Source organism: Cibotium barometz, chromosome 47 (assembly GCF_041138505.1).
Source record: "Cibotium barometz isolate CiBa-2024 chromosome 47, ASM4113850v1, whole genome shotgun sequence".
Classification (NCBI taxonomy): domain Eukaryota; kingdom Viridiplantae; phylum Streptophyta; class Polypodiopsida; order Cyatheales; family Cibotiaceae; genus Cibotium; species Cibotium barometz.
The window spans coordinates 34,171,432-34,194,129 of record NC_141092.1 but is presented as its reverse complement, the minus strand read 5'-3'; the positions used below and the strand labels follow the sequence as shown (position 1 = coordinate 34,194,129).

The window sequence follows — 22,698 nt, the reverse complement described above, 5'->3', positions numbered from 1 at the left end:
ACGGCCCATGGAGCCCATGCAGACAGGGCTACCCCGTTGGATAAGGGGAAAAGAAAAAGAGAGGACCATGAGCCTCATGCCAGGAAGCTCAAGGAGTTCAAAGCAGGTGATAAATCTGTCAAATTTGATGTCTTTCATGGTGAACATGATGCTTCTAAGGTGTTAGCGTTTGTGGCACAGTTCGACATTGCTTTTAGCGATGAGGACTTTACAGAAAAGTCGAAGGTGCGCCATGCTAGCATGTTTCTGAAAGGGACTGCTGCCCATTGGTGGATCACCGAAAAGATCACCAAGGATCCCATCTCTACTTGGAAGGAATTCAAAGACGGATTTTATGCTCAGTTCTTGCCACCCAATGCAGAGCAAACTCTCACTCAAAAGTGGGACAGGATGGAACAAAATGATAATGAGAGTGTGCAACAGTATGTTAACAAATTTTGGAAAGTGTTGCTGGAAGTGACTCCCTTCATGCTAATCTCTGAGGAGGAAAGAAAGAGGAAGTTTCGTTCTGGATTGCAACCTGCTTATAGATCGGGTATTGAATTGCACCCAAAACATACGTTGCAACAACTCACAGCTTCTGCTCTTGCCACAGAGCAATTGGTGCTCAAGATCAAGCAGGATCAAGGAGGTTCCAAGGCGAAGGACAAGGCTGCCCCAAATCAGCAAAAGGGCGGACAGCCATCTAAAAAGAACTTCCGGGAGCCTTACAAGGGTGGTAAAGCTGAAAATAACCCATCTAAAGAACAGGGCCCAAGGAAGAACAAATTTGGCTTAACCCCGGAGCAAAGAGAGCAATATGCTAAGGATGGAAAATGCTTTTCTTGTGGTAGCAAAGACCACATGTTTCGGCAATGCCCAGATCGCAAACCAAAGCACGAGGACAAGCACACCAAAGCAAATGTTCATGCAGTTCCTGATGTGCAAGGTAATACAGGTCATGATGCAAAAGAGCGTATGGTTTGCAAGGCTTGAGGGCAAATCAAGGATCAGCCCGCACTCTTCATGTTTGATGACTGTGCAACTGACAATTTCATCTCTATGCAAATGGCAGCTGCATTGGGTATTGAGGTTGAAAATATGGGACCTCAGATTGAAGCTGAAGCTGCATTTATTGGTAAAGAGGTGCAGGTTACCCCTTTGATTGGGAAGTTGCGTATCCATATACAGGGCTATCTTGATAATGAGCATTTTCTAGTTGCTCCTCTGAATGGATGTGATGTATTGTTGGGCAAGCCGTGGCATCATAGGCTTGAGCCCCGCAAAGACTACAAGTCCAATATGATTTCTTTTATGCATAAAGGCCGCATGCATTTTATTGATGCTGGCAAAGAAGGGGATTCCATCCCAGTTGTATCACACATCCAAATTAATAAAGCAATGAAAAAGAGTCTTTCAGCGTACTTGGTTTTTGTGCGTGAAAGTCTTGTGCCAAATCATCAAAATGTAGATGCTATGTCTAATGATAGGCTGAATTTTCTTAATGCATTCAACGACTGTTTGGCTGACTCGTTGCCAGGTGAATTACCTCCCCAAAGGCCCGAAGATCATCGTATAGATCTTGTGCCAGGTAGTTCTCCACCTAACAAACCCGCATACCGAGTGAGTGCTGCCCAACAAGAAGAAATCATGAAGCAGGTAAACGAGCTTTTAGAGAAAGGTTTGGTTCAGCCCAGTTCCTCACCTTACTGCTCTCCTGTGCTTCTTGTTCAAAAGAAGGACGGATCATTCCGTATGTGTGTAGACTATAGAGCTTTGAACAAGCTTACCATCAAGAACAGATTTCCTATTCCACGTATTGATGATATCTTGGATAAGCTTGATGGTTCAGCTTGCTTTAGCAGACTTGATTTGAAGAGTGGTTATCACCAGATACGCGTGGTACCACAAGATGTCCATAAGACTGCATTCAGGACAGCCTTCGGATTATATGAATTCTTGGTAATGCCTTTTGGTCTCACCAATGCTCCTGCTACCTTTAATCGTATGATGGATAGGATATTCCGACCCCATCGCAAGTTTACAGGAGTCTTCTTTGATGATATCTTGGTTTTCTCCAAGAATGAGCAGGAACACAGAACTCATTTGGTCACAGTGTTCGAAGAGTTGCGGAAGCATAAACTTTTCGTCAATGCCAAGAAAAGTGAGTTTTTCCTTTCAAAGATTCATTATCTGGGACATATTGTATCCAAAGATGGAGTTACAATGGATCCTGCAAAGATAGAGACTATTCGGAATTGGCCCGAATTGCAAAACGTACATCAAGTACGTAGTTTTCTGGGATTATGTTCGTATTACAGGCGTTTCATAAGGCATTTTGCTATGATTGCCACTCCTCTACATGATCTCACGAAGAAGAAAACTGTTTTCAAATGGACTTCAAAGGAACAGGATGCTTTCTTGCAGCTCAAGCATGCGATCATATGTGGTCCAGTATTGATTGTTCCTGACTTGCACAAGTCATTCGTGGTTGAATGTGATGCTTGTGGTGATTGCATAGGAGCTGTCCTAAATCAAGAAGGGCATGCAGTTGCATACGAGAGCCGTCGTTTGCATGATGCTGAGCTTCATATGGATATCTATGAGAAAGAGCTCTTGGCTGTAATTCACACCTTAAAGATATGGAAACACTATCTTCTTGGGGCTGAATTTGTAGTCAAGACAGATCATCAAAGCTTGAGATACTTTCTATCTCAAACCAAGCTTTCAGAGAAGCAGATGAGAATGGCAAACTTTCTTTCCATGTTTCATTTTCAGATTGTGCATACTCCAGGAAAGAAAAATGTGGTGGCCGATGCACTATCTAGGAGGCCTTATGTTGCTGCAGTCTCAGTGGCCTCTCATGGAGATCTATCTGCTATGAGAGATTTGTATCATTTGGATGCTGATTTTTGCCATATATGGACTGATTTGATGGCTGGTCATTCACATGCCTCTTATGTTATCAACGAGAGTTATCTCATGAAGGATAATTGCCTATGTGTGGTGAAGGATTTGCGTCCAAAGGTTATGGACGAATGTCACGCTCCACCATATGCTGGTCATAGAGGTATTATGCCTACTACTCGCATGATTGAGAGGTATTTCTTTTGGCCAAGCATGCGTAAAGACATTGAGGCTTATGTGCGTGCATGTAACACTTGCCAAAAGGTGAAATTTGACAGGCAAAAGCCTCCAGGTTTGCTTCAGCCATTGCCTATTCCCTCGCAACCTTGGGAAAGTATCACGATGGATTTTATTATGGATTTGCCTAGATCCCAGCATGGGAATGATGCTATTTGGACTATTGTGGACAGGTTTAGCAAGCAAGCTCACTTCTTGCCCGTCAAGAAAACCATCAAAGCTGATCATATGGTAAAGCTTTTTCTTGCTAATGTTTTCAAGCATCATGGTATGCCTAAATCCATTGTTGGGGATAGAGATCCCAGGACTACAAGCCTATTTTGGAGGGCTTTGTTTGACAATATGGGTACTAAGCTTGAGTTTTCATCAGCTTATCATCCCCAAACGGATGGCCAAAGTGAAGCTGCAAATTCAGCTGTGTTGGATTTATTGAAGTGTTATGTGGCAGATCAAAAGAGTGCATGGGAGAAGTATCTTCCACTTGTTGAGTTTGCCTACAACAATACAATCCATGCTTCCACAGGAAAGGCTCCGTTTGAGATTATTTATGGCAGAGTGGTCTTGCCACCCATCCTTCGTACAAAGGATGAGATTTTTGCAGCTGATGAATATGTTCGTGACTTGGATGTTGCCTTTGGTCAGGTGCGGACAGCCATTGCAAGATCTCAGGATAAGCATAAAATGGCTGCTGACAAGCATAGAAGGGACATGGAAGTCAAAGAAGGTGATTGGGTATTGCTGAAATTTGAGAAGGCTAGGCTTCGGAAGAGGCCAGGACGAGAAGGATCATATCCTAAGCTTTCTCCTCGCTATTATGGACCCTTCAAGGTGATTCACAAAATCAATGAAGTGTCCTACAGGCTTGCTCTACCTAGTCATTGGAAGATTCACAATGCTTTTCATGTGAGTCTATTTCGGAAATATGTGGGGCCAGATCCTGATGAGCCTGTCACAGAAGATCCGCCAGAAATTGAAGAGCTTGAGGAGATCCTCCAGCCAGAACAGATTGTTTTTCACAAGGAGAGAAAGTTACCCGCAGGAAAGCTTTCCAGGAGATACCTTGTGAAGTTTAAGAATTATTTGCCTATTGATGCCAAATGGGTAAATGAGGATTATTTTGCAGATTATCCGCAATTGTTGCAGGCATATCTTGAGGCTTTTAAGTTGAGGTCAACTCTTTAGAAGCCCGGGGGGATGTCACCAATTGGCCGACCATTTGGTCCATTCCTAGTTTTTGCGTCTCGTTCACTTGAGGCCAGGCCGGTGTCTCATGTGAAGAGGCCAGTATTTTGCTGACATGGACGGGAGCCAGACTGGTGCCACCCGTGTGTTAGCAGGATGGTGTCGTATGGACGGGAGCCAGATCAGTGCCACCCGTGTATGACCTGGACTGTGTTCGATCCATGGGACTGTCACGCCATGGAAGAGCCAGTATTCGTGCCGTGTTTTACCTATGGGACTGTCACACCTTAGGGAAACTCGTGCCTGGAACTGTGTCTTACCTATGGGACTGTCACTCCATAGGAAGACCAGGATTTTTATGTTTTTATGTCGTGCCAGTTTTGTGCCGACAGATATTTTGTACATGTTCCATGAACGGGAGATATGTCCATGTTACTATTTGCACATGCACACATGATTTGCATGCTTGAAACTGTTTTCGCATGACATGTATTTGTGTGTTTGCTTGCCTGACGTGTTACTTACTGAGCGGGGACGCCTGCCAGTGAGTCGTGAAGTCTGCTCTGTATTCTGACAAGTTTCAGTGCATGTGAACAGGTGGTAAGTATGTTACACATGTTGTTTTAATATTTTATCTCTAACCCCTTTGTTTTATAAGGTGAAGTGTTCACATTCATTTAAATGTGGGCACCACTTTGGGCACCCACTTTGGGGCCAAGGTGGGGAGCCCCATTTAAGTGAGTGTGGGGGTGGGCAAGGGCACCTACCCAAACTCCCCCACCCTCATGCAAGCGTGGAGTTAAACTCCACATTAATATTATTAAAAGAAAGGGCCCCCTTCAAGCGTAGAATGAATCGCTTCCACCTTACGTGAGACAACCGGCGACTCTTCCTCTCTCTGGCGCACGTTTTCATGAAGGCGACTGCTCCTGTTTCTCTGCTGCTAGCTGCGCCTCCTCTTCTACAGGTGGTTGCCTTCACCTCCCATACAGGCGCGTGTATGCTCTTTCTCTTCATAGCAGGCTGCGCTTGTTTTCCCAGGCGGCTGGCTGCTCTACAACTGCACATGCTACAGGCTGCCCACCACCTATTGTTAGCAACCTCACCTGTATGCTGTCCAGGCTGCGCTTCTGGACCAATTGTGGCGGCTGTACCCTCTACCGGTTCCCCTTCTCAGCAGGCTGCGTGAGATCCCCTATGCTTTAGGCGGCTGTTTTCCTACAGGCGTCTGCTCTTATTCGATTGCAACTCCTACTCCCCACAGGCGGCTGCAGCAAGTATCCCCCTTCTCCATACAAGGCTGCTCCTCCACATAGCAGCCAGGTCTCTATCCGCCCTTGCAAGTGGATACTTCTTCTCGCACAGCAGGCGGCTGTGGTTTTCTTTTACGGTGGTACCTGCCTTGGTGGTTCACCACGAGGCGACTGAGTCTTCATCAAAGGGACTTCGCATCACCTGGAAGACTTCATCATACTACAAGTATTGGTTTCATATCAACCATCTACAAGTAAGTGATTTTCAGATTTGAGTAAAGTATTATATGTTTAAATCTGGTAAAAGATTCGTCCCGCTCGGCCTACACCCGTTCGGTGCCGGGTTGTCCAAGCTATATGGGCGAACCTCGGTCCAAAGGTGCTGAGATCGGGAGAGCCAGGCGTTAGTACGAGAGCGCCTGTCTGTGCGTGGTCTCGGAACACGAGTGTGGTGCTCTCCGCGGAATCCAGTGAAAGCATAGGACCGTAGCGATTGGACCACACTAGTGGTCGATCTGCTTCGAGCTTCTACATCGAAATTCGAGCTATTTGTTTGGTACTGTTTTCATATGTACATGGACATTATCTGGTTCTCAGAACCCATGGAGCATTGTATTCATTAAATACTCCCAATAAATATATCATATATTGAGGGGGGGGTCGGCCCGTTCCGGCCCCAGTGCTGGTGTCCATCTTTCCATTTCTGTTCATTTAAATTCAAGTTGTTTTAAGTTGTCCATTTCATATTTGTGGTTTTAAAGTTGTGCTATTAAGCGTGTGGGTGTCCAACGGAGTCTTTCCCACTCGACGGGATCGGTTTCATTGCCCCGCTTCTTCTGAGCATTCGGAAGAAGCTTTTGTATTGGAGTACAGCTCGACTATCCTTGCTGGGAGGGTGGTGGTGGCAAATCAGGTGCTATTAGCGACCATGTGGTACATTACGTCTTGCTGGATCTTCTCGAGCTCTTGCATCAACCAGGTACAGAGGCTGATCAGGAACTTTCTATGGTCTGGGCGGGACGGTCAGCCAGCTCGGGCAAAGGTTGCATGGGCAGTTATTACACTTCCGCTGGCTCAGGGAGGTTTGGGCATTATAGATCCAGTCGATCAGAGCAGAGCGTTATTGGGGAAGCTTATTGTTCGGGGGCTGCTTCCAGGCGCTGAGCCTTGGAAAGAGATCCTCTTGCAGCGGCGGCTCTGCAGGCTCGGGCGCCCCCAGCAGGGGGCACTTGGGCACCAGAGATTCGCTGGATCTTCATAGAGATGAGGAGGACAGGCCTCAGTAGAGGATGGGAGGACAGATTTGCTTTGAGTATCTGAGAGCTTGGGAGCTGCTGAGATCGGGGCTCTCTCAGCGACGACCTTCTTGTGTTGAGGAGCGGGCCAGACAGCCGCTCATCTGGAGCCCAGCGGTTCGCACAGAGCAGGGTCATATGCTGGGTTCTCGGCCTCGTTTAGCCTGGGGGCCTTTAGCGGGCCCAGCTCGTAGTTTTGGAGACTGGCAGGCCTTCTGCAGTCTCCCAGAGGAGATACAGGTGGAGAGGCTGAGTCACCTCAGAGGGGGGTTGATTATGAGAGATGATATTCAGGAGGCACTCACAGAGGAGTGGTTCACGCCTCTCGAGCCAGTGACCCCACGGTGGATGGGAGCCTTTACACAGTTGGAGATCCTGATTGCTGTCAGAGCTTGCACTGAGCCTCTACTATGAGATTCAGGATGAGGGCAGACTCCAGCGAGTGGAGGTGGAGTCGCCTTTGGTTGCAGAGTGCACCTTTCAGAGGATTCGGGTAGTGGCCGCCGCTTCTCGGAAGTGGCATATAGACCCTGATCCTGCTGATGTGCTCCCGGATTGGCGCATATGGGCATATGCAGCGCGCCCCTTGGCCCGGCTACAGTGGGACCCCGGGGAGTACGAGTGGCATGATCCTTATGCATCCCTCGAGGCCACAGAGATTACCTTTTTCCAGTATACTGTTCGGCTGGGGTGGCATATTTTGACGGCGAGGAGGACGGTCTCTCCAGCGGCAGCGGGGCATTGGCGGCTACAGGGACTCTCACAGGAGTTCTTGGAGGATTTTTGGGCTCGGCTCTGGGCTAGTCGACAGGCCCGCAGGATCTCGACTTTTCAGTGGCTAGTCGCCCAGGGGCTCAACAGTTGGCACTTGGCTTGTTTACAGCGGTCTTCCGGCGGCCTGCGTCCGATGCGGCCACCCTATGGAGACACAGAGACACTGCCTTTGGGATTGCCCTCAGGCGCAGCAGATTTGGCTGCGGATGCTACGTATTCTGGCTCCCCTCTCTCCAGAGGGTATGTTTACGTGGGGTGCCGCTGCTTGGTTGACTTCGTCAGGGCTGCTATGGGCTATGAGATGGAGCAGGGCAGTCAGGCCATCAGATTTATTAGGGGCCAGCCTCGCCTGGTTCCGGCACCGGATTTCTCGTCCGCCAGCTGGACACAGGAGCGGGATTTACGATGGGAGCTCCTCAGCAGCCTCACCATCTGGTTCACCTGGAGGGCCCGATGCTTTACGGCCTTTGAGGGGAGATTGGAGCCACCAGCAGAGAGTGTACGGGGGATTTGGCAGGAGCTGATCCACACCCTGCGAGGACAGAACGACCGCATCCGGGGAGACTCGGATGAGGCGATCTTGCGGCGCCAGGCCTTTCACACCACTTGGCGCTGTGGCCCCTTCTACACCTTACACACGGGATCCCCCCGTTGGCACTACAAGCCACCTGTTTGGCTCTTCCCCCCCCTATTGTATGATTTAGCCTCTCAGTCCTTTGTACTGATGCTTGTATTTTGCAGCACCTAGGGAGAGTCTCCCGGGCTGCCATGCTATATTCACTGCTCTGTTTCTCTTATGAGCAGGAGAGATCTTTTGTAGCCCTACGGGCGTTTTTTATATAACTAATGAAAGGATCTTTTCTCGGAAAAAAAGAAAATGTCCAGTGCCCAGCTTTTGGCCGCCACATGTATTAAATAAGCCCTGCTCAATGTGTACTCACTTATAAGTTGTCCAGAGAGAGAGAGAGAGAGAGAGAGAAAGAAAGAAAGATATATTAAGCGTCTACTAAAGACCCAATGGGCCTATGAGACCAAAGTGGTACAATAATGTCCATGGCATATCTCATCATGAAATGGAAAATAAAACAGAATGAAAACATAAATATAGCTATCTCACTGGGGTGATACAAAACTGTCCATGGAAACTCGTCATGGAATACTAAGAACATAAAAACATGGGAGCAACATCAGCTCCGAGTAGATGGTATACCACTCTCCAAGAGAGAAAAGAAAGAAAGAAAGCTGTATTAACGTCTACTAGAGGCTGAACTCGACCTATGAGACAAATCAATGTACAACTGTCAATGTCTTCTGGATGTCTAGAAAAAAAAAGGACAAAATGAACATGAAGTAAACTATGAAAGTACTGAGCTAGTGGGGGGGTGTGATGGATGGAGCACTATTGCTAGAGGCTCAGTATGCAACCTATATGCGCAGGGTATACAAGAATGCAATGCAGATCTGTCTAGCTCCAACCAGTACCATAATGGGGGTGTAATATGTGATACATAGGCGATGGCGAGGAAAAAATACCTCGGAGCATGATCTCCGGGTGTGAGTGTAAGTGAGCTAGCCGCTCCTGGATATGGTGCTGATGTCGAGCCTGTATCTCTGTGATCTCCCTCTGATGTAGTCTGGGAGTCTGGTAGCCTGGTGCTCTCGGTCTCCGTCTGGCTCGGAGGTCCGCAGCGCGCTGAAGTGTAACCCCCTCCTGTGTCAGAATAAAATATTACTACACACACATACATAGAAGATCTGAGTCTGGGAAGAATCGGGAGTGATGTTAAGAAACCTTCCAGCAAAGGCGAGGCAGGGGAGGCCAGGCGGCAGCAACTAGGTAGCATGTACACACACACACACACACACACACACACACACACACACACATGAAAGAATAAAAGAGGTTGGTGCATCTCCTCCTTCAGGCCCCTGGTGCTTTTGCAGGAGGCTGGCTGTGAATTGTGAAGCCGAGGAGTGTGGGTTGCCACAGCTCAAGGGTGGAGGTTCCGGCAGCCAAGGGCCCCTCGAATTTCGTGCGCCTTCTGCCACTCGTGGTGGGTGTTGAGAATGGGGTCCCCCTCCTGGTTGCAGGCGTCAAATTACTAGTAAGTTGCTTCTCTGTTGCTATATCTACTTCGATATGGCAATTGTGGCACCTGATGATGGTGTGTATGGGAATCCCCTGAAGACCTACCTCCTTTCTTCAAGTCACGATGGCAAGGAGGCTAGTTAATCTTTTCTCTTGAGTCAAGGGAGTACACCTCAATTGCAGCAGTGAATGGACTGTTTCTCCTCCTTGCCCTCTAGGTAATGTCTCTATGTCATCATCAGAAGCTGGAGCTGTTGTAGATCTTTGTCCTGGCTCTTTGAAAAGATTTTCTAGTCTTAACAGGCTAGGCGCCAATGGTCAATGTGATAAATGGAGTGGGAGAAGGCAAATTGCTTGCTCCTCGTGCTTTCTATCACCACCTTGCCGTGGGCCAAGGATTGGAGAGCTGAAACACTAGATCCAGGACAGGGAGAAGCCCATCATCAGCATGCTGCCTTCCAGGAAGGCCCAAACCAGGCCTTCATAAAATCCAAGAAAGGTCAATTAGCTCTTGACATGTTGCCTCAGCAACTGCAGCGATGTGAAGATATCTAGGATGTTCCTGTCTCGAACAAAATGCATGTGTGCCATGTATTAGGTCCCAGAGGGAGGTCTGAATTCGAAGCCTGGTATGAACTCAAGGCTCTGATGGATTTGGCCAAGATTTTGTAGGCACTTCTCAACAGATTTGTGGGCTTCCCATGCCTTTTGTGCTGCTTATGGCTCCCTTTTTCGCAACTTGGTTGAGTGAGGCCTTTGGAATGCTCTCCAATCTCCATGATTGTTTCGGAGGCCACTAGCAGGTCACCCTCCATGAGCTGTTAGTGCTGAGAGGGGAGAACTTTTTAAAGGCCATGCATTTCAGCAGCCTGAAGTTGTAGCCCTTTCTATCCATTGCCCTTATCAGCAAAGCAAATACTTGGTAAAGGTGGAGGGCTTGGCTGGTTATTAGGACCTAATTAGGGTGTCACTTTTGTCTTTCTTGTACGCTAGATTTTGTGTGCTCACCATGTTTACTGCTGTTTTAAATGATTTGGGTCGATTAGTTTCCTAGTGTCGTTGCTCTTTTGCCATGGGGACCTCCCCAAGCTTCAATCAAGGGAATTTTGCCAGGCACTGGAATCACTTATCACAGGTATGCACCTACTTCTACCTAGGGCCTCTCTACCTATCTTTGCGCGTAATGAACACACCCCCACAATCATTTTGTGTTTGGGTCAAGTGTTCTCTGCCGGGGTTGTCCTCCAAAATGAGATGTAAAAATCCTGTGTGTCAGATTTGTGTGTGTGTGAAAGGGCCTTGATGTTATAAAAGGCTCCTTTCTTATATCATTCCCTCACCTCGTGCATGAGTGAGGATGGGGGGGCTTGTTGCTACGGGAGAGGTCTTGGTTTTGCAGCTGTGGTGGAGCTCCTTTAACATGCCTTGTTGTCCTGAGTGATGCTGTTGCTGAAGGCCCCAAAACACAACACCCCCCCCCCCCCCCCCCCCCCCCGCGTGCGCGTGCCGCGGTCCTCTTTCTTTTCTCTCTCTCTAAGTCTGTGTCCGAACCCCTTCCGGGTGTGCAAACCCTAGTACACTCACAGTCTCTCATGGGTTTCTGCTGGCTCACAAAGGAGGATTGGTGCATGTGACAATGGGGTTATAGTGGCCTGTAACACACCTAATCTACCTTATACAATGCCTCAGTAGTCATCACAGATGCATTGAGGCCCGGGGCATGTGACAAGCGTAGTGACAGTAACTGGACTGCTTTGTGCTGATGGTTATGCAGTAAGTAATGTCTTTTGGCTTGCCATGGAAGTTAAGATGGTCATGAGTTAAGTTATGTCTTTTGGCTTGCCATGTAAGTTATGTGAGACTAACACAAAGTCTGTTGAAAGAAAGAATCTGCCCATTATTTTTGGAGATTTTTTAAGTTCTAATAATCTCATTTGATTCAGTTGCGTAAATGGAATCAACGATGGTTTACTTTGGATCCTATAACTGGCAAGATGGAATACAGGTAGTTTTTTTTTTGGTGGTGGTTGCAGAAAAGAGACTTCTATTAAGTATGAATAGACCATACAAAGTCATGGCTAGAAACCGGAACAAAAAATCCTCATCCTAGAATGTATGGTGATCTCAACCAGTTTGGGGCACAAAGATGCCAAGAGAGTCCTGTGGGGGTTGATGGGAAAAGATCCCTTGATCCCACTCCCTCATGAAAACAATGCACTTTGCTTGGGCATAAGAGTGTGAATAGATCTCCCCATATAGTACAAATACACACTGAGTGTCGTATATCTGAATGTCCTCTATAGCCTTTGTGCAACTGGCCCTTTGTGATAATGGCAATGATTACCCAAGTAGTATCAATTTTCTGCAGAGGTGGTATATACTGTGTATGAGGAATATCCAGTAGCATACACCTCTGCATATCATTATGGCAGTTTTGGGACACTACCATACAGTACCCTTGCTTAGCTGTTTCCAAACACCTTGGGACACTATCATACAGTACTCTTGCTTAGCTGTTTTCAAACACCTTGACTACATCTGCATGTGCTATATAGGTTGCCATGAAAGCCTTTTTTGCTCTTGGTTTCTCTTATGTGTTCCCTTTCGAATGTTAAAAGGATGAAGAAGGGTGATCTTGTTCCAAAGGGATCGATCGATTTTGATGCTGGCAGCAAAATTATTCTCTCTCCAATAAATTTTCAGTAAGGCTTCTACTCTACATAGAGCTACCTGAATTGCTAGCACTACTGGTGTATATATGCTTCCGTATACATATGCATAATGTATGTGTACATATGTATGTGCACGTGCGCGTGCACACGCGCGCGCACACACACACACACACACACACACACACACACACACACATTTTTTTTTTTGTAAAGCTTCATGTCATTAATTACAGGTGGGAAACCTCAAAACGAGGAAAACCCACCAAAAAGACCATATACAAGGGAGACTACTAGAGTGTTCACTATGTTCAGTGTGAACATAGTTAAACATCTAAAAACAATCTGTAAAAAGAGCATACAGAGATGAGTCAATCTCATGAAGAGAGAGACAGTCATATAAAGATTGCTGAAGAGAGGAACGGAAGAATGAGTAAGCATCCAAATAAGGCCCAGCAAAAACTATCCTGTTGCGAGACTGCCAGGTAGTCCATAAAGCCCAGTAGCGAACCCAATCAAAGAAGACTTTATAGGATCTAAGGGGTGAAGGGAGAAGACCGAAGATCCAAAAGTATTTCCCAAAGGGTGCCTGTCGGAAGCGGGCTCTCAAACGTGCAGCAATCCGATCCAATAAAGTCCTGGTCAGAGGACAACTCCACAAAAGATGAAAGACTGTCTCTTGAGAAGCACCACAACTATGACAAGTTGAAGGTGCTAAAAGTCGCCTAGCCAAGAAAAGACCGACTCGCAAGACTCCAATCAAGCATCTCCATAAAAAAAGTCTACTTTTCAAAGGAAGACTGCATTTCCAAAGAGAATGAAGCCGCTGTTTCCACCAACCCTGACTTTTATGAAGATGCCAAATCTGATTCGCTTGTTCTTGAACCCAAGAGGCAGGCAACAAGAGATGATATATCGAATGAACCGAAAGTTTAGCCATTGATAAAGGGCCTCGTGCAGGTTGTTCTCTTCTAAGGCTCCAATCAACCAAACGATCAGAACGATCCAAATCTGCAATTGGTTCAAAAGGAGCAAGAAGCTCTCGAATAAGCTGCCAGATTGATCTATAATGCATCCCCAGACCAAATTTTCTGGCGGCAACCACAAAAGAAAGCACATGGCCACCAGCACCCAAAACATCATCAATAAGATAAACTCCTTTCTTTGCAAGGAAATATGCCTTCCTAGGCTCTCGTAGAGCCAAGGGTATATCAAAAGCCTTTGACCAATGAATACTCTCAAGGCGAAGGGAAGAAGATTGCGCATTAAGCCTGGGATTCCAGAAAAGATATTGCGTAACTTGTTTCCAGGCAAAAATTAACTTAGATGAAAGAGGACAGCCGACAATTTTTTCGTCGAAATGGCTGAAAATTGCATCCCAATACGTAACAGTCCACTTTCCAAAAGCAGGTGAAGACATAGACATACACATATGACCCAACATAATAGCCCATGGCTGTCGCTGATGTACAAATTCCAACAGCAAAGTGGATTTACGAGCAAGCACATGAAAATGAATATTCAATATGTTCAAGCCACCATGTATCTTTGGAGAACACATCTTTGGCATTGACAAAAGACGAAGACCCTTTTTACGATGTTGAGTTTTCCACACAATTGCCATTGCCAGAGACATAAACCGATCTATATCAGCTTTCCTCCACATAATCAATGGAAGAAAGAACTGTATGTAAGCCATTACAATAGCCTGCACTATCCTGAGACGTACATGAAGAGGCAAGTGGAAAGCTGCCAATAATCAATTTTGCGATTCAATTTTAGCATAACCCATTGAATCATTTGTGAAGATGATAGCTGCCAACCCAAAGGGTAACCCAAATGACGAACGATATTTCCACCAGGAGGTATTCCACCGGGCCACAATACATGATGCCATTGCTGTACGTTAAGCGCAAGCAAGGTAGACTTATGGAAATTCACTTTCAAACCAGCAGCCAGACCAAAAAGTTCCAAAGCCTCCATTAATCTCTGAAGATCTTGTTGCGTATTCTTGGGCATAAAAAAAGAATCATCAGCATAAGCTTGAGCCAGGAAAGTATGCCCAGCAGGAAGCTGTAAGCCATGCAATTCATCAGTAGCTTGCAAAAAATCCAAGTAGCAAAGAAAAGGACACACACACACACACACACACACACACACACACGTATATAAACACACACACATGTATATATATATACACAAACACACACACACACACACACACACATGTACAACTAAGTAAAAAAAATAAAAATAAAAAAAATAAACAAACAAATAAAAGAAATTATACATATATATACATACATACGTATGTACACATATATATGTATGTATGTATGTACATATGTATATATGTATGTATACATACATACATGCACGTGCACACACATAATAATAATAATAATAGTAATAATAATAATATATATATATGTGTGTGTGTGTGATGTGCACAAGGTAGTGCCATGGCTAATCCCAGATCTAAATCCCTCATTAGGAAGCTTTAGGTGCATTTAGGACATGTAGCATCTAGTTGGCAGCATCTAAGCGCAGTTGGCAGCATCTCATGATCAGTCCGTAGTAGCAGTTATGGCCACACGTGTTAAGTGATAACATTTTATTTGACATTTTACTCAGTCGTGGGATTAAATATTTTATCTATCTCCCTCTTGGAGTTGGATCATGTATAGTCAGTAGAAGTAGTCAATAGCCCTTTTGGGGAAACCAATCTTTTCCGTGTACATAATACATGTACTGAAAACCAGTCTCTCTCTCTCTCTCTCATACGTTTTGCATTAAGGATCCTACACAATGCTTAAGGGCTGTGATTAAGGCATGAAGGCTTCGACTACATCACATTGCTATCAGAGCATCAAGTGTCACAAGCACTGCAGGCCCCAGTAGTACATGTACATAATACATGTACTGAAAACCAGTCTCTCTCTCTCTCTCTCTCTCTCTCATACGTTTTGCATTAAGGATCCTACACAATGCTTAAGGGCTGTGATTAAGGCATGAAGGCTTCGACTACATCACATTGCTATCAGAGCATCAAGTGTAGCCACATCACAAGCACTGCAGGCCCCAGTAGTACATGTACATAATACATGTACTGAAAACCAGTCTCTCTCTCTCTCTCTCTCTCTCATACGTTTTGCATTAAGGATCCTACACAATGCTTAAGGGCTGTGATTAAGGCATGAAGGCTTCGACTACATCACATTGCTATCAGAGCATCAAGTGTAGCCACATCACAAGCACTGCAGGCCCCAGTAGCATATTTGAAGTTCCCATACGCGGACTAGTAGACCTTCAAGGACTAGTAGAGGCACACCCACCCTACCTTCATCGCGCGAGGACCAACCTTCATGCCAGGGGCGTCATACTTGCACCACAAGAGCATTGCCGCAGTTCTCAAGGGCATTGCCATAAGGGGTGTACAGGTCCAAACAAGGTAAACACAAGTAGTTAAGAAGCATAAGGAAGGTCAAGCATGCACTAGGAGAATCCTCAGCATTTAGCCCATGGAAGTTAGGTCCTCAAAGGAGTACCTTAGTGGCTTCTCGGGAAGAGTTAGGTGCCATGATCAACTTCAGTCATAAGTCATCAGTGCGTTAAGGGACAAGGGTATGCATGCAAGGGGGCAACATTAGAAATGATGCATAGGCATGGCTAAACAAGAGATTCAATTAAGTTGCCAAGGAAAAAGTTGGAATGCCAGAGCAGTCAAGAGATGATGACAGTCATCCAAAGTCAAAGATAGAGAAAGTTGGGTTCCCGTCATCAAGCTCAGCAGGAGGCAATGTCACATGCACAAGGCTAATCCCAGATCGAAATCCCTCATTAGGAAGCTTTAGGTGCATTTAGGTCATGTAGCATCCAGACGACAACATCTAAGCATAGTCAATAGCATCTCATGGTCAGTTCGTAGCAGTTCTGACCACACGCGTGAAGCGATAACATTTTATTTGACATTTTTTTTCGACTGGCCTTAGGCCCAAGATCCTACTGTAGCTCCCGATTTTTCCCTGCCCATAGGCGCTTAATTATCCGCTCATAGGTGATGCCGCCGAGGAAGCACCAAGGGGGGTTTTGAACCCAGGACCTCTTGGTCCTAGGCAAACACCTTCACCACGAGCTATCATCTCATTGGCTCATTCGTGGCATTAAATATAGGCTGATCGCAATAGAAGGTGGCCGACCAAGGACAAATCATCTTATATATAGAAGTAGTCTCTTTTAGATCATTTTATCTATCTCCCTCTTGGAGTTGGATCACAGATAGTCAGTAGCCCTTTTGGGAATACCTATGGCCAAGCATACATGTAACCTTTTCTATGTACATAATACGTATACTGAAAACTAGTCTCTCTCTCTCTCTCTCTCTCTCTCATTAAGGTTCCTACAGAGTGCTTAAGGGCTGTGATTAAGGTGTGAAGGCTTCCACTTCGTCACAGTGTGCATGTGTGTATATACACACACATATACACATATTTATACATATATCACATGTATATACACACATATACACACACATTTATATATGTATACACATATATACACACATTTATATATACCAATATTTATACATATACACATGTATGTACACACGTATATGTACACACACACACACATGTGTGTGTGTGTGTGTGTGTGTGTGTGTGTGTATGTATATGTATGTGTGTGCATTGTGTTTGGATGTGCGTGTGTACAATGTATATGATATGATATATACACACATATATATATATGTATGTATGTGTATGTGTTACATATATATGTGTATGTGTGTGCATTGTGTTATGTATGTATGTGTATGTGTGTGCATTGTGTGTATATGTGCGTTTGTACTATGTATGAGATGCTACACACACACACACACATGTATGTATGTATGCGTATGTGTGTGTGTGCGTGTATACTAAGTATGGTAGATGTACATAACATACATACATACATACATACATAAATCATATCAAATATACGTGTGTGTGTGTGTATGTGTGATACAATATAATATAATATAATATGATATAGTATAAATACACACACACACACACACACACACACACACACACACACACACATATATACATATGTATATATATATATATGTGTGTGTGTGTGTGTATAGTGAAAAACATATATATCTATATTATATACACATTAAACGGACACAAGCACACACACATGGGTATAATATGTTCTAATTGTCGGGTTTGAAGTTGCACTGCCTTTTGGGCAGCATAGCATGATAGCCACTGGGGCAAGGGCAACAAGTTGTGTCTTAATTTTTAGTGCTTTGTGGTTGCTTTCTTGCAGGGATTTTTTGTTCTCCAGTAAACATGATGCACCATACCTTACCGTGTATTGCACTTGTTGTATGCAGGGGTTTACAGAAGTATGATGGATGCTGTATTTGTATCCTCGGGTGCTTTGCTATTGCCTACCTAGACGGCATGATGTTGGCCACCACAAACTTTTGCTAGGCCTTTCTGATTCTTTAGGAGCGTGTGCTTTCTTTAACTGGATGTGCCAGATATTCAAACCATGGTCAAAAGGGAGTATTTTCTTTGTGCTGAGATTCCAGGGGCTGCACGAGCATGGGTTTCAACTCTCCAGTAAGTTTATGGCATGATGAAGAAATTTTATTTTGTCTCTCCCTCTCCTTTTTAGTCTATCAATGAGGCAATGCCCATCTAGGTGGATCGTCAGCTTGTTGTCTGGCGTTAAGTGCCCAGCCTTGAAAAATTTCATAAAAGAGCTCAATTAGGTTTACTTCCTTGAGATGAATGTGAACTTCCATGGATTGTGAACTCCTGAGGAAACAACTGCCATCAATTTGGGGTCACTTGGGATTAAATGCTCTAACCTGCTATGGTTTTTCTAACAGGGCTGCACAACTGGTGTTGAAGGCTCACAAGGAGGCTGTGAACTCTTTGGGTGGAAGTGGATCAGCGAAACTTGGGATAGTTGCTGCTGTTGTTGCTGCAGCAAATGCAGCTGCTAAGGAAGCAGCCAAGGAGATAGCTGCTGCAATGCAAGCACCAGCACTGGTAGCAGTGAAACCGGTTCCACAAGGTAGTAATATGCGAATGGATGACCTCAGCATTATGAAGGTTTGATATGCTCTGCCTGCTAGTCACCCAGGATTTTAAAAACTCTTATTATGCTTTTTGGAGTTGATCATATTTATGCTTGTATATATATTAGGAAACTCTTAGAGTGAAAGATGAAGCACTACATCAGATGGCTAAGGAGATGCGAACCAGGGATGCCACTATCAAGGGGCTGGCTGAGGGGCTATCTGAAATGGCAGAGGCGGCTGAAGCCACTGCATCTGCTGCTCATATCATGGACAAGGAAAGGACAGCAGCTAGAAATGAGATTGCAAAGTTGCGGAGGCAGTTGGATGAGAAGCTTCGTTGCACTTCTCTTGATGTAAGATTATTCTCAATGAGAGGGCATTTCTAAACTAAGACTATATGTTTTTTTTTTCTGGTATTAGATCCTTCAACAGTAGACAAAGAGTCTGGCCGTGGGCAGTGTTAAGAGCCCCTGCGCAAGTGGTGTGAAAGCGCCTGGTCACAGGCGGGTGGGATGTCTAGTTCTGGGCAGGGTTCATACCTGGGATCCCCTGGTCCTAGTTCAGACGCCCACTGCTGGGCTATGACCCCATCGGCCACTACGACTATATGGCTTGTTAAAAGTGTCATCGCTGTTATTTTTTTAAAAGTGCATTGTGATCTTGAGGTACTGCACCTCTCCTAGATTGATTGAGGCTTCCTTAAGCACATGTTTTGAATGATCCGAGCCTAGTTCCTGTACAAATCAGATACAGTTTCAAAAGAACATTCAAGGTACCCCTGTTCTCATTGAAAGGAAGCCCTTTGGCTGCTCTTGTTTTGGCTCTTGTGTGAATGTGGACTGTACGGTATCACATGTTTTAGGGGTATCATGACTTGGTAGTATAGCAAAGTCCTGTCTAGGAAGGTTTGTATTGATATTCATGCAACAATCAAGGAGGGTGTGGCTATGATGATGCAAGCGTTGGCTTGCAACTTAACATCTTGCTTAGTCATCCTTATGTCATTTTAGCAGTTTGATGTTCTGAAGGGTGTGTCCATTACTTTTTTGGATCAATGTGCTACTGGGTAGGTTTTATGCATGATGCTGAAATGTGATGTGGATCTTTTGCTTGTATGTATGTGTTATACACACACATGCATTCATAGAGAGACATAATGCTGGAGTGTGGAGGATCTTTTATTTGTATGTACAACCGAATGGTGCGTCCATTACCTTTTTTTTGATTGATGTGTTAGTGGTTGGGTTTGATGCATGATGCTGGAGAGTGATGTGGATCCTTTTCTTGTATGTATGTGTTATAGACTGCAACATACCTGGTGCTAATCCTTAAGTGAGGTATGGATTATTATCATTATGATTGATGGTTGGTTTGTGCTTGGACCAAGAGTAGTCATACTCCTGACATGGACATGGCGGATCGTAGATAGTCTTGTCGAGGGCGTGTATGGACTCTGGTGGTATGGTGTTACGTACCTAATACTAATCCTTGGGATTAGGACCTAATCTGTTAGGGCTAGGGAGCCTTGAGATTAGGGAAAGGTGGATACAATTGCAAATCCAAAACATTCACAATTGCATACAGCACGGCATCATACATCCCTGTCCGATACATCAAGTCATGACATAAATATCAAGATCACATTAAGAGAAAATCTTGCACAATACACAACACTAGGGGTTGAAGATGGGCTGAAACCAACCCCCTCCCCCCCCCCCAAGTAAACGTATTTCCAAAAGAGTGTTCTTGTACATGATGATGCGGTAGCCGGGAATTCCATCAACTGGTCTCACAGAAAGTTCCAATAAACATGTGTAAACAAATCAAACAAAAGAGTTTCTCAGAGCACCGCTTTTCAAAACAAGAGCACCGCTCCAGTCTGTGGCATCCTGCCAGAGCCAGGCCAAAGAACACCTCCTCCAGGAGATTCCATAGCCACTAGGCACAGCCTGGTTAGTAAGAGGCTTCAAAGCACTCTTACACATGAACACACATGCGGTATGACTGTACTTTGCTCTGAATTTATCAGCTCACCTGTAGTCAGTAGAAAACCTGTTTCTGACTTCGCATAAAACTGTCCTGAATCCTTGTTTACAGCCATGATTAGTGGAGAGAAGAGAGGAGGAGAGTGCTGTGGTCCACAAATCAGTCCCATAACAGTCAGATAGTCATCATTTTGTAGAAAATCAGCCCAAAAAGCAATCATTTTTGCTTGGAGAGCTAGCAGAAGCGTTGACCAGCTCATGCGGGCCTGTATATGAAGTTGACCAGCCCATAGAAGGGTGGAGAAGCAGTTGACCAGCCCTGGCATGCACGCACGCTTCATGCATGTTCAACACCTGTCCAGCCCTGGAGTGGCCAACACACCTTCCAGATGTAGATTTGGTAGGGTTTTTCCCAAAAGAGTTCTCCACTCAAAATATCTACATGAGTTGCTAAAGTGGGCTCCTAGCTCAAAATATCTCCACAAGTTGTTAAACGAGGATGTCCACTGAAGTTTGTTCGGCCAAACGTTAATTATTAAAAATCTGGTCCAATGTGGTGTGAATTGAGTTAATAAATTTATAAGTTGTCCGCTCAGCTTTAGTGTGTGTGAATCCTGCACCCATAAACTTTGTGAAATTGAATAAAAAGAATTGTGCACACTTACCACCTGCAAAACCTAGCAAAACACTGCTTTAGGCCCAAACATAGTATGCACACATGCATCCCTAGGGTTTCCAGGCATCCCCTGTTCTTCTTTTCATCTCCCACGGGACTCTTGGCATCACCACACCCCTGGCTGGCAGTGACTACCTTACACTCTATGATGAGAATTTCCGGTAGCTAGCCATGATTTTGTATTGACTCTTTCATACTTAATAGAATAGAAGTCCTTTTTTTGCAAAAAAATAGGTTGGCACTTTAAAGTTTTATATATAAAAAAAATTGTTGTTGCATGAATGATTTGGAGGGGGGGAGGAGAGAGAGAGAGAGAGAGAGTTTTATTATCGTCTTCAAAAGACCCAATGGGTCTATGAGACCAAAAGTATTACAAGAGTTCACGTGATACTGAGTCATGGAAAAGACACGAAGAAACTAAAAAGATTGATACAAAAGAATAGAGTAGTTGTATGTCTATCACATTATCATCATCATCGTCATAGTGAGCATGTGGATACATGGGAAAATACAACACAAAGGGGTGTGTGTGTGAGAGAGAGAGAAAGAAAGAGAGAAAGAAAGTCATATTAACGTCCACGGAATGCCTTGAAGGCATATGGGACCAAAAACCGGTACCTCACAGTCATTACAATCCACTTCGGGGTGCATTTAGGCACAAGCAAAAGATTAATGAAAACCCTAGGATGATAAACAACTATCTGTGATACAAAAAATGCTGATGGCACATTAGAATGCTAGTCAATTGGGTTTAGGCTTACGGAAGTCCTCGATTATCGCCCTTCCGTCACGGTAGACTGCCCACTTTCCAGCTTGGCGGGCTGCTCGGACTTTGGCAAGTTCTGCACTTTTGTTTTTAATCTGTAGGGGAGTGAGTTCATCAGCTAATGAGAGCCTGGTGCCCTGTAATGATTTGGACTGTCGGAGAACTTGGATCTTGTCCTGTTTATTGTGATATTTTGCAATGGCATGCTACCCTTTCTTGACAATGGTCCATGGGTTGCCTATATCAATGAGGGGGAGGGCCTTATTGAGTCGGCTCCTTATAATCTCCGTGTCTGAGATGCATTCATCTTCATCAATTTCCGTTTGCTCTCTGACTTCTTGCTCGTCCCAACCCTCCGGGAGTCCACCTACTCGGAGATGCTCAGCAATGTTTACTCGGAGTTCTTCTTCCTTGATGGTTGACATCATTTCTGCGGTAAGATGCTGCTCCATACCTTCTGTAGCTTCAATGAACTCTGCTTTGGCTGCATGAATCTGCTCCTGAACTGCCTGAACTGGGTCGGGCTTCCCCTCAAGGGAGGCCAGCCGGGTTTCAATTTTAGTGAGCTGATTCTTTAGCTTGCCATTCTCCTCTTGCAGCTTATCAATTTCTGTTAGGAGGAACACCTCCCATGAGCTCGAGCTTTGACTGGTTAGGGTTTTGGTTGGTGTTGCCAGGGCACGAGCGTACGACTTCTTTGGCATCATGGATCGCTGGTAGGGCTAGGTCGTCTGTACCACCTGCATCTGTATCATCAGGTATGACAAGGCGGGCCCCCTATCTGAGGTAACCGCCATGGCT

General features: G+C 45.1%; 1 protein-coding gene across 6 annotated transcripts in view; it reads left to right on the top strand.

Annotated features, from left to right (window-relative positions):
• Positions 1 to 22,698, top strand: part of LOC147611614 (uncharacterized) — a 54,516-nt gene that overhangs the window by 24,259 nt on the left and 7,559 nt on the right. For 4 of the 6 annotated variants that reach the window (XM_086784686.1, XM_086784688.1, XM_086784685.1 and 1 more), the window contains exons 3-8: positions 11,660 to 11,721; positions 12,335 to 12,418; positions 17,772 to 17,803; positions 17,922 to 18,003; positions 18,276 to 18,501; positions 18,596 to 18,823. In XM_086784686.1, coding sequence (XP_086640812.1) covers positions 11,660 to 11,721; positions 12,335 to 12,418; positions 17,772 to 17,803; positions 17,922 to 18,003; positions 18,276 to 18,501; positions 18,596 to 18,823 — 714 coding nt within the window. The remainder of the gene's footprint in view (positions 1 to 11,659; positions 11,722 to 12,334; positions 12,419 to 17,771; positions 17,804 to 17,921; positions 18,004 to 18,275; positions 18,502 to 18,595; positions 18,824 to 22,698) is intronic. The other 2 variants (XM_086784689.1, XM_086784690.1) reach the window with 1 other exon arrangement.